Below are 12,316 nucleotides of genomic sequence, written 5' to 3' on the forward strand. Positions count from 1 at the left end.
CATTTAAGAATTTCTGCTTAGATAGTGTTATCCTAGCATGCCCTAGGTCAATTTTCTTTCAGCACTACATAGTCCTATGATAGAAGTTGGTGTGAGAGGGGAGTGGATAAAATTTATTGAGGACCACTTATTTGCCAAATGTTATAATCCATTTAATCCCATAATCCCTTAGAAGTAGATTTCAGTGTGTCCATTTTATGGATGAGGAAAATGAGGCTTGAAGGTTACATCATTTTACATACTTACCTGTGGTCCCAAATCTAGTAGTGATACATTTGAAACCCTCCAAAGTTCTTATCTTTTAACTGCACCTTCCTACCCAGTTATAAAATGCCCATACTAGATAATGTACATAGGAGCTAGACTGTGGTGACATGTGGCATTTTTTAAAGTTCTGTCTTAGAACTTCACAAAGGTATATTTAGCCTAATTGATTCTTTTTAATAGAAGTGATGCCACAATGAGGAATACTTTTCAGAGTATTGTACTCTATTTACTTACCCTTGTTTTAAAATGGGGGCTGGCGATTATTTTTAGTTTCATGTAAAGCTTTGTGTTACTGTGATAGTGAAAATCTTAATTCTATCACCTGAAGGTTATTTGAAAGCAAAATTTAGTATTTCCTACATAATACCTTCCCTTAACACCTTTGAAGAATGAATCTACTTAGAAATCCAAAATTGAAATTTAATATATTAGCTGGGACTTTATATATACTATATCCTTAAATAAAAGGAAAAACAATGATGGTTAATATATATTACAGAATCTGTAAAGCTACCTGAATTTAGGAAAAGAGAAACGGTAAATTGACCGCAGTTATTTTTTTAATTAACCTTTCAGTGCTGTCTAAATCTTTTCTTGAATTTGTTTATTTTTCTAGGCATTTCCAGGCTAACTAAATTAACCCGCCTCAGCATAAATAATAATCTTCTCACTGGTTTGGAAAAGCATACTTTTGATAACATGCTTCATATTCACTCCCTTTCTCTTGAGAACAACAGAATCACTTCACTGAGTGGTTTACAAAAAACTGCTACTCTAGTTGAATTATACATAAGCAATAACTATGTTGCTCTCAATCAGGAGATCTACAATTTAAAGGTGACTATCTGGGGTAATATTTTTGTTTTTAAAATATTTATTGTTTTTCATACAATGAAAGTAATGAATGTTCACTGTACAGGACTTGGAAAATATAAAAAAGTATAAAGAAGAAAGTAAAAATTAAGAATAACAAGGTTTGTTAAAATGTATTTGCATTCAATTTATATAGACGTACAAACACATGTATGTGTAACCATATTGTCCCCAGGTTGCTAACCTCCACGGGTCAGTTTTGTAGAACTCAAATAAAATTACCCGAGCCTCATTCCTCCTAACTAGTGCCTTCCTCGGTATTTCTAATGATTCCCCAAGCTGGATGGGGAGTAAGATTCTTTAACATTTCCTGTACTCAGAGCAATTCTTGATAATCTCTCATGTATTTACTGGTTCTTTCTGGTGGCTCCATCTTTCTGGTCAACTTTGCCCAGCTTGCTCTCTTTAATTCTCCCAGAGAAATCTCTAATTCAAGGTATTGTATAATAGGCTTTACTGACAGTTTAAATAAAATGGAAGTTCACTAAAGTGCAGAAAAAGAATTTACTTCAAATGTAATGTATGACTTAATCCTTTCTAAAGTTCAATGGCCATTTTCTACAGGAACTCTCACCGGGAACCCTTTTCTTTTTCTTATACCATATTTCTAGGACTTTATCTCCTAACAAAATGTACGTCCACTTCCCATCTTTCCTTAGGTTAAGCTTTCTCCCCATCCTACTCCACTAATAAACCACTTATAAAGCTGCAGAGGCAACCTAGTCAACAATAGCAGCAACAAAACGAAGCATTTCACATTATGATGCAGAACAGTTTTATTTCTTCTTATCTTAACCTCTTCCAGCCCTATCTACTCAAGACCCTTCGTTCACAACAAGGGTACATCAAAATGTCTTGTCTGAAAACAGAGCACATTTTCCCTTAAGATGAATTCTGCTACACTCAGGAGGTAGGAACACTTCAGTTTTATTCCTCATCAGAGGCAGTGTCTTTCATTCTGGTTATATCTGTATACACATATACATACTATTTAATAGGCCCTTATTGCATAAACAAAGTATATTGTGTTAAACTTAGCTAAGTTCCCTCCAAGTCTTTACCACTGACAGATGACACATTTAGCACTAGCATCTTAAAAAAGGATTGTGATCATGTAACACAGACCACTGAAACATTATACAAAATTAGACCTTGTCTAAAACGTTAACACTTGCACTAAAAGGTGCACTTAAAATTCAAGGATGCTCAAACTCTTAAGGGGAAAAATTTTCTATATATATAATATATATTACTTTATATATATATATACCTATACAGTACTTTAAATGTATGTATTTTTATTACCCAGAATTTATGCAACTTGGTCATTCTAGACATGTATGGAAACATTATTATATGGAATCAAGAGAACTACAGGTTATTTGTAATATTTCATCTTCCAGAACTGAAAGCTTTGGATGGAATCTCAATTGTAAGTTGTTTTATGACTCAGCATTTGGTCCATATGGAATATTTGTGTATTCACGTATCTACAGACCATAATCATTTTTAACATTGCTTTATTACTAGTATGATACCCAAACTTTCTATGCTTATTAATATCTAGGTCTCCAAAGCACATTTGAGACCTGGATTAAAAAAATTTTTTTAATCTGCCCTGGCCAGTGTGGCTCAATTGTTTGGGCATTGTCCCTCAAACCAAAAGGTCACAGGTTCAATTCCTGGTCAGGACACATACCTGGGTTGCAGGTTCAGTCGCCAGTTGGGGCACATACAGAAGGCAGCCAATCAGTTTCTCTCTTACATTGATGTTTCTCTTCTTCTCCTTCTCCCTCCTTTTCCCTCTCTCTAAAATCAAAATTAAAAATAAAATGTAAATAAAAATTTTTTATCTGACCCATTGTTAATCATTTAAATTGAGGTTTCAAGGGAGAGGAGATGATGCCTACATTTGTACCCACTGATTCAATGCCTAAAAATAAAGAGCGCACTTATGGGGCAGGATAGGAAAAAACTGCTCTGGAACTCTATCATCCTCTTGAGCCCAAAAATAGCTTCCTATTTCCCAGAAAAATGCAGTTGTTGTATTTAAGAAAAATATATTTGAATCACCAATTGATATGTCAACATTACAAGTAAACTGTAAAGAAAAATAACATAGACTATAGGACTAAATATGAAATCAATATTTGGAAACTTGGGTTCTATAACAACTAAATCCATACAGGGCTCCTGACTTCCATGTAACAGAGCAAGTACATGACAAATATGTGAAGAATAAAAAGATTCCCTATGTAACACTACCTAGCTCCTATTTAACAATAAAATTTATCAGATCTTCTAGAAAATTGAGAGATAGTTCATGGTTATTTGGGACTCTGAGGTGCTCTGAGAAGATTACTAATAACTCTAGCCACCCCCCCTTTTTTGGCACTCTCTTCAAAATGGAGAATCAAAAATATTCTTCCCCAACACAAACAAATTCTCTGGAATCTTGTATACTGGCTTTTATTTCGATGCTAGCTTTCACTGAATGGTGTTTATGAAACTAGTATTGCATTAGCTCTAATGATGTTGGGGAGGATCTTATGCTTCCTCTTTCTCCATGCCCTCATTGAAAGACCACATGAGAAAGTGCTTTTAGAAATAAGTGAGGAAAAAACTTTTTCCCCTAAGGAGAAGTATGCTCTGCTCTCTGACAATGAATGTCATTTAACTATTTTCCTTTCACTTTGACTACCTAAAAGCTCAGGGCCAAATTTATGGTTCAATAACAGAAAACCCTGTAGGATTTATGATCTATCTGTCTCTATCTCCAGTTTTAATTTGTTCTAATAACTTAGATAATTCTTCATCCTGATCTTCACTATTTATCATTGTCATTTTATTGATGAATTATATGTACTTCCTACAAGCTGCCACAAACTCTTTGTGGAATGAGGTAGAGTATAAAAATATGAATTAATAATGGAACATGAACACTAGACTGAATAATTTACACATTAATTGAGACATAATGGAAGAATATTAAACATTGAGTAGGGGGATAACATATTCAAAACTATGTATTAGAAAATTTAACAGCAGTGTTTACAGTAATAGATGAAAGACCATTAGGAGGCTATTGGAATAGGCTACATGTGAGGTAATGAGAACCTTAACCAAGGGGAATTGATTTTAAAATGGAGAGCTGAAAGGCATGAGAAAAACTGAGGAGAATTAATAGAACTTAGCAACCAATTTTATTTGAAGGATAGGGAAAGGGAAGAGGCGTAAAATAGGTCTACAAGGTTTGAGTCTACACCAGAAGAGATATAACAGAAATATGAATATAAGAAAAGTAGTTTTCAGAAATGAGATTAGTGTCCAACACACTAAGTTTTATATGATTGTCGATCATCTGACAGGAGATGCTAAAGAGGCAGTTGAAAATACTGAACTAAATTTAAATATGGAAATTAAATTTATATTTGTTTAGATTTGGAAGTAATTTGAAAGAAGTTGATAGTTACAACCAAAAGCATATGTAAGATTGTCTAAGGTAAGAGAGTAGAAAAAGTAAAAAAAAAAAAAAGTAAAGTGAGGCTTTAAAACTTCCATCTAGGAAATTTAAAGAGGAAAAGAAGCCACAAAAATAGGTGCAGAAGGAGATAGAAGAGCAAAATAATGCTAGAGTTTTTAAGATATAACTGGACATGGACTTTAGAAATGACATAGACCAAATCTTTTTTTTTTTCCAGATTTAATGTGTTTTATTGATTAAAATATTACATTTGTGCCACTTTCCCTTCCCTCTGCTCCCCTCCACCCGGTGGCCCCCTCCCTCCAGTTGTCCCCCCCTTTTAGATTATGTCCATTAGTTGTGCTTACAGTTCCTCCCAACCTCTCTCCGTCTATTCCATTCCCTCCTACCATGATCCCCAATTCCTATATCATCTCCCTCCCTCTCCCCACTCCCCCTCCCTGTTGGCCTCCCCCCACTATGTTTCCCTTACCCACAGTTCCTTTCCCACTCTCGTTGCCTGTTTCGTTTGCCTTTGTTTCATCTCCCTAGCTTCTGTTTTTTAAACCAGTCCCTTTAACTTCTCATATAACAGTGGTTTGGATCTAATGAACTCTTTCAGTTTTATTTTGTCCTGGAAACACTTTCTCTGTCCTTCTATTCTGAATGACAATTTCGCTGGATAGAGTATTCGTGGTTGTAGGTTTTGGATTTTCATTACTTTGAATATTTCTTGCCAGTCCCTTCTTGTCTGTAGGGTTTCCCTTGAGAAGTCAGCTGATAGTCTAATTGGGACCCCTTTGTACATAATTCTTTTCTTCTCTCTTGCTGCTTTTAAGATTCTCTCTTTATCTTTAATTTTTGACATTTTGATTATAATGTGTCTTGGAGTGGTTCTCCCTGGGTCCAGTCTCTTGGGAACTCTCCTTGCTTCCTGGACCTGCAAGTCTATTCCCTTCCCCAAGTCTGGGAAGTTCTCCTTTATTATATTTTCACTCAATTTTTCAAGTTCTAGTTCATCTTCCTCATTCTCTGGCAAACCAATGATTCTTATGTTGGGCCTTTTATAGCTGTCCCAGAGGTTTCTGATCCTCTCATTGTTGCTTGCCATTTCCTCTCGCTGCATTGGTTGACTGCTTGTTCCTTCTCCATATTCCAGTTTGTTGAAATGGACTCTGGATTCCTCACCATCTGTCTCGTATGTGGTTTTGTTCCTTTCGTTATGAAAGTTTTTCGCTTCTTTCATATCTTTTTCCTGCTCTTTTGTGAATTCTGTAAGCCACCTGATAACAATGGCCCAGAACTGAGCCTCTGACAGGTTTCTTATCTGTTCATCTGTCAGGTTCTCTATCTGCTGTCTGGTGAGTTGTGCCACCGGGATCTCTATATTTGTCTGCCACATTTTGACAGATGCGTTTTGTTTTCCTGGGCCGGCTGTCGGGGGCAGGGGGCAGTGCCTGCGTACGCGTCACAAATCAGCGACCGCCGGCGCCTGCCTGTCCGCGACCTATTTCGCAGCCCTGTGGTGCTTTCTGTGGGGGTGGGGGTCCAAGATGGATTCACACAGTTATTCAGCTAGGAGACCGGGATCCGTCCTCCCGCCCCCCTGGGCCTCACTGTTCAAGGCGATGCTGCGGCTGCTCCCCAGCGCCGGAGTCGGGCACGCCAGGGGCTTGATCGGAGTCGCCTGCCTGTCCGCGACCTATTTCGCAGCCCTGTGGTGCTTTCTGTGGGGGCGGGGGTCCAAGATGGATTCACACAGTTATTCAGCTAGGAGACCGGGATCCGTCCTCCCGCCCCCCCTGGGCCTCACTGTTCAAGGCGATGCTGCGGCTGCTCCCCAGCACCGGAGTCGGGCACGCCAGGGGCTTGATTGGAGTCGCGCACGCCAGGGGCTTGATTGCCTCCAGGATTTTTCGCCGCCCCGCCCAGCCGCTCCGCAAACAGCTTTGCCTTCTTTAACTCTTACCTGCCCAAATGGCACCGCTGGTTTATAACTTCATATGTTGGGCTTCCGTGTAGCTTTATTTTCTGGAATTTCTAGTTATCCTTTGTTTTGAAGTAGTTGTATTCCACTATAGTTGTAGAGGGAGACCTAGCGTGTCCGTCTAAGCCTCCATCTTGGCCGGAAGTCCTAGACCAAATCTTTTATTTGATAGATGAGCACAAAGAACTCCAGAGAACTTATATGAGTTATTCCAAATGTCATAACTCTTTAATGGTAAAGCCTGGGCAGTTGAGCCTTTCTGTCCAGGGCTCTCTGGACATATCACCACATTGCTTTCTCTGGAGGGGGAGTGGCAACCAAGGGAGGACATAGACTCTTTCTACATAGTACTTCTATTTTTAAAATATTATTTTCACAAGAAAAGTACTGAAAAAGATTGCTGATCTCTGATTTAGAAAAACACTAAGCAAAAGTTATTTTTATGATTATGAGAGATACACAAGTAATACTATTCCTAAGGCTGAGTTAATGTTTTTTAAACTTATTTTAAGATTGTATCATTCAGGGTTCAACCAGAAATTCATAACTAGTAGGATATGTATGCGTATATGTATATTAAGAGATTTGTTACAAGAAATACCTAACAATTGTGGAGACTGCCTAAGCAAGTCTGAAATCTAATGGGCAGGCCATCAGGAAAAGAAGATTATGGGCAGCTCATAGTCATGGACCAAAGCTGCCATCTATAGATGGATTTCTTCTGTCTTTCAGGAAAGTCTCAGCTGTGCTTTAAAGTCCTTTTAGTTGCTTGAATCAGGCCTGCCCAATTTATTCAAGATGATCTCCTTATTGAAAGTCGACAAATTAGGAACTTTAATTGGACTTGCAAAATACCTTCATAGCAACACCTACATTAATCTTTGATAGAACAACTAGAGATTGCAGCTTCACTTACTTTGTAGCTCTCTTGTTTGGTGCATACATACACCTTTTGGATTGTGTGTCTTCTTAGTAGATTGACCCTTTCATTAGTATGTAATGTTTCTCTCTGTCCCTGATAATTTCTTTTGCATTGAGGTCTATTTTATCAGATATTATTATAGCCATTCCTGTTTTCTTTTGATTAACGTGTGTGTGGTATATCTTTTGCCATCCTTCTTTCAACCTGCATATATCATTATATTTGAAATTAGTTTCTCGTTGGCATTATACAATTGGGTCATCTTCTTTTCTCCATTGCCAATTTTTATCTTTAAAATGATGAGCATAGACCATTTCTATTTCAAGTAATTAATCATATGAGTGCTGTAGTCTGTCATTTTATTTTTTGTGTTTTCTCCTTGTTTCTTCTATTTCTCTTTCTTCTTTTTTCTTTTTCAGAAAGGTAAAACTTCTTGTGAACTACTTGAACATTTTATAAAATTGCGTTTTGTTTTTTAGTATATCTCTTCATATATATTTTTTACTGGTTGCTCTAGGCATTATATTTCACATGACAGGGGAGCCCAAAAATGGAATTTATCTATAAAAAATTGTGTATTTACTCTTACATGTCTAAACTTCAGTCACTTTCAAATTACTCTTTATTTAATGCAACACACCTATCAAGACTTTTTTCCACTGCTCATAACAGTTTTTGAACTTGTCTATTTTGGTGCCTATTAGTGCTGCTGCCATTGTTTTTTGTTTCACCTCTTCCATGTTGGCAAAATATTTCCCTTTGAGGACTTTTGTCACTCAGGGAAACACAAATAAGTCACTCTGGGTGAGATCAGGTGAATAAGGAGGGTGAGGCATGGGGGTGATGCCATTTTTGATCAAAAACTACTGAACACTCAGCATGGTATGGGCAGGTGTGCTCTTAAATCACCCATCATGAAATGAGCAAATACATTGAAAGAGTCTTCAAAAAAATTCACTGAAGTCAAATGCAGTCTCTCACAATGCCAGCTGGTACACTGCTACAGATGAGTTCCTAGAATACTCACCTAGTGAGGGAAACCTGTACTACAAGGGGCCCACCTCCAGAAGAGAATTACAAGGTTTTTGGGGTCCCCCCCATATATAACTTATTACAGTCTACTAATGTTGACATTTTTACCAATTTGAGTGAAGTATTAGGAACTTTACTTGCTTTTAAATTTATTTCTCCTCTCTTATTGCCTTAAATATTTCCTCTCTATATATTGAAAGTCAGATCAGACAATATTATGCTTTTTTATTTCAATTGACTACATATAATTCAGAAAACTCAAGAGTAAAAGGAAAATCTATTTTATTTATATCTTCCCAAGACGCTTTCTTCTTTCCTGGTATTCTAAGAGTCCTTCTTTTTTCTTTTTCTTGTATCAAGAACTTTCTTTAGCTACTCTTTTAGGTTAGGTCTGCTGTAGACAAATTTGCTTAGTTTCCTTAATAGAACAATGTCTTCATTTCTCCTTCATTACTGAATGATATTTTCTGTAGACATAGATAGGATTCTGGGCTGACGATTCTTTTCAACCAGATGAATGTGACACAACATTCTCTGAATGAGAACCACAATAGTCTCTGGTTTCCATGGTTTCTGATGAGAAAGCTGTTATAGTTCAAACTGTTTCCTTGTATAGGTAAGATTTTGTTTCTCTCTTGCTGCTTCCAAGACTTTTTTCTTCAGTTTTCAGAAATTTGATTATGATTATATGTCCTGACATGGACTTGGGGTGAAGGGGTTCCTCTTTTGGGGTTTGCTCAGCCTCTTGAAGCTGTAGATTTAGGCTTTTTCTAAATTTGGAGATATTTCAGCCATTATTTCTTCCAATACTTTTTCAACCCCACTCTATTTCTCCTCTCATTCCAGGAATCTTCTGTTATGGTCCTACATGTTCAGAATGTGGTCTCTCATGGAAAGGTGAAGCTCATTTGTTTTAAAGTCTGTTTTCTTTCTCTCTTTTTTGTTCAGGTTGAGTAATTTCTATTGTTTTATATTTAAGTTCACTGATTCTTTCCTCTGTTCTGTCTATTCAGTGGTTAAGCCAGTCCATTGTGTTTATTTGGTTAAAGTATTTTTCAATTCTATAATTTCCATTTGGTATTTCTTTATATCTTATATTTTGTGCTGATACTTTTTTTTCTGGGAGTTTCTATTTATTTATTTGTTTTAAACATGTTCATAATTGCTCATTGAAACATTCCTGGGTGGCTGCTTTGAAATCCTTGTCAGATAAATGCAACATCTGTGTCATTTCAGTGTTGATATTTTTTGTCTTTTCACATTAAAGTTGAGATTTTCCTGTTTCTTGGTATGTTAGATTTTTTCTATCATATTGTAGACAATTCGGGTATTATTTTAGAAACTGTGGCTCTTATTTAAATCTTCTATTTTAGCAAGCCTTCCCTTGAACACTGCCAGTGAGGAGATGAGGCACCACTTTGTGGCTGTCAGGTGGTAAAGAGAAGTTCAAGTTCCCCGACTTGGCCTCTGTGAATAATGTGGAGGTGTGTGCTTCAACTGCTAGGCTAGGGTAGGAGTTCACACTCCTCATAGGCTTCCACTGACTCATCCCAACTGAGAAAGGCAGAAGTGTCTTGTTAGTGCTCCACAGTCACATTATTATTACTAAGTGGAAGTGGAACAGATTCCTCATGTGGCCCCTAGTGTGTCTGGGTGCATTACTGTTGGGAGAGAATGACGGTCCAGGCTTCTTGTTCAGTAGGGGTATGATGGAGGGGGTTGCTGGGCAAGGGTGGAAGTCCATGCTCCCATTCTTTTTGGTGCCATGATTCATTTCATAGTGCTTGGTGGAGTAAGCCCATTATTGTAGACAAAAATTCTGCTTAATTGGCTTCCCATTTCCCACTCTTTTGATCACAGAGAGAAGGCTTTTTGTAGATATTTTTCCTCTTATTTCTTTTTTTGGATTTCTGGCTTCTCCAGCACCTAGTTCAGTATATATGAGACAGAAAGAAAAGCCAGATCTAAAGGAAAAAGTTGCTTCTGTATGCTTCCTTTACTCTTACACTACTATCACACTCACAACACTTCTGACACCAATCAAGCAATTCTCCAAAACCAGTTGGGTATCCAAGAATTCAACTGGATTCTAACACTATCTACTTGGAGATAGCATCAGATCCCATGGGCTAAGGGCTGGGTCCCACAATACTGCCCCATCTTCCACTTCAGATGCCTGTCACAAGTTGTACCTGTGCTTCTGACTAACTGACTATAAATAGGAGGTTCCTCGGCTTAGGTTGAATTAATTTGCTAAAGCCATTCATAGAACTCAGGAAAACATCTACTTACTAGATTACTGGCTTATTTAAAAGGATGTAACTCAGGAACAGCCTGATAGACAAGACACATAGAGCAAAGTATAGGAAGGGGATGAAGTTTCCATGCTGTCTCTGAGCACACCATTCTCCTGGCAACTTCTCATGTTTGCCAACCCAGAGGTTCTCAGAACCCCCTCCTTTGGGTTTTTATGGAGGCTCCACTGTGTGGACATGCTTGATTAAATCACTGGCCATTGTTGACCAATTCAACCTGTATCCTCCTCCCCTCCCTAGAAGTCAAGAGATAGGACTAAAAATTCCAACCCTCTAATCATGGTTGGTTCCCCTGGCAACCAGCTCTCACCCTTGGGGGCTTTCCAAAAGTCACCTCATTAACATAAACTCAGGTATAATTGAAAAGAGCTTGTTATGAACAGCAAGACACTCCTTTTACCTTTATGGCTCTGGAGCTATTTCAGGAACTTATGACAAAAGACCAATTATTATAACAAAAGATGCCCTTATGGCTTTTATATAAGAAATTACAAGGGTTTTAGGAGGTATGTGCTGTGAACAGTGGATGAAGACCAAATATGAATTTCTTATTATAAATCACAGTATGACAGTCCACCCCAAAGGATCTGTCTTTGAACATAGATCATTTACAGCAAAATGATCATAAAATTCAAAAGATACTAGCATTATTGCTACAATTCCATTCTGTCATTATCCAGTCCATAATCATATAAAAATGTCTCCCAGGGTGAGGGCAATCAGATTTGCAGGCTTCCACTGGAGACCTTGTCAGTTTCTCTTAGCAAAAGTGATCTTGGAAAACATAGCTTCTCCCTTCCATACATTTGATGTAATTGAACTAAGAGACAATATCATCTCTTGCTCAGAGCCCCTTTGAGTATTAATGTAATACTAGATTTTTCTCATTATATAAGCTATTTATTAATTTCTTTACCTATAACTACTATTTATCCTCTCTATTCATACCCAAACTTTTCCACCTTTGGAAGGGACAATAAGTTTGGATACTGTGCTGATCTAGAGCAGAGTACCTCCCCATCAGTCCACTCCTGCTCATACAGGGCAAGGTTATATAGGGCTATTTTTGCCACCAGAAAATATAGCTATATTCACTGTTAACCTCAATTTTGCCAGATGAGATAAAGAGAAAACCCACCCTCATCAGGCCCTTAGGAATTCTGACATAAGGTTCAAAAACGTAATTATAATTTCATTGCTTAGAAATAATCCTTTCAGCACTTGTTGCACCTGTGGTCTTGTGATCACTGCATCAGGTAAGAAATAAAAGTTGAGGTGATGAGGGGAAGAGGGAAAAAAGTGATTATACCAACATTATCCTCTCTTAGCTAGAATTGCATAGTCATGCCAGCCAGCATCCTTCCCCAACCCCACTTCCACAGATCCACCAGAAAAATCTATCGAGTGAGAACTTACCTTTAGCCCCACTCCTATTCACATTGAGTGTGAGTACTCAT

General features: G+C 37.6%; 1 protein-coding gene across 1 annotated transcript in view; it reads left to right on the forward strand.

Moving 5' to 3' along the window:
* LRRC9 (leucine rich repeat containing 9) overlaps positions 1-12,316 on the forward strand; it is a 91,721-nt gene that overhangs the window by 54,116 nt on the left and 25,289 nt on the right. Inside the window, exons 21-22 of the mRNA XM_090272065.1 lie at positions 884-1,104; positions 2,450-2,572. Of these exons, the coding sequence (XP_090128191.1) occupies positions 884-1,104; positions 2,450-2,572 (344 nt within the window). The remainder of the gene's footprint in view (positions 1-883; positions 1,105-2,449; positions 2,573-12,316) is intronic.

This window comes from Furipterus horrens, unplaced genomic scaffold, assembly GCF_987537825.1.
Source record: "Furipterus horrens unplaced genomic scaffold, mFurHor1.1.pri manual_scaffold_3, whole genome shotgun sequence".
Lineage (NCBI taxonomy): Eukaryota > Metazoa > Chordata > Mammalia > Chiroptera > Furipteridae > Furipterus > Furipterus horrens.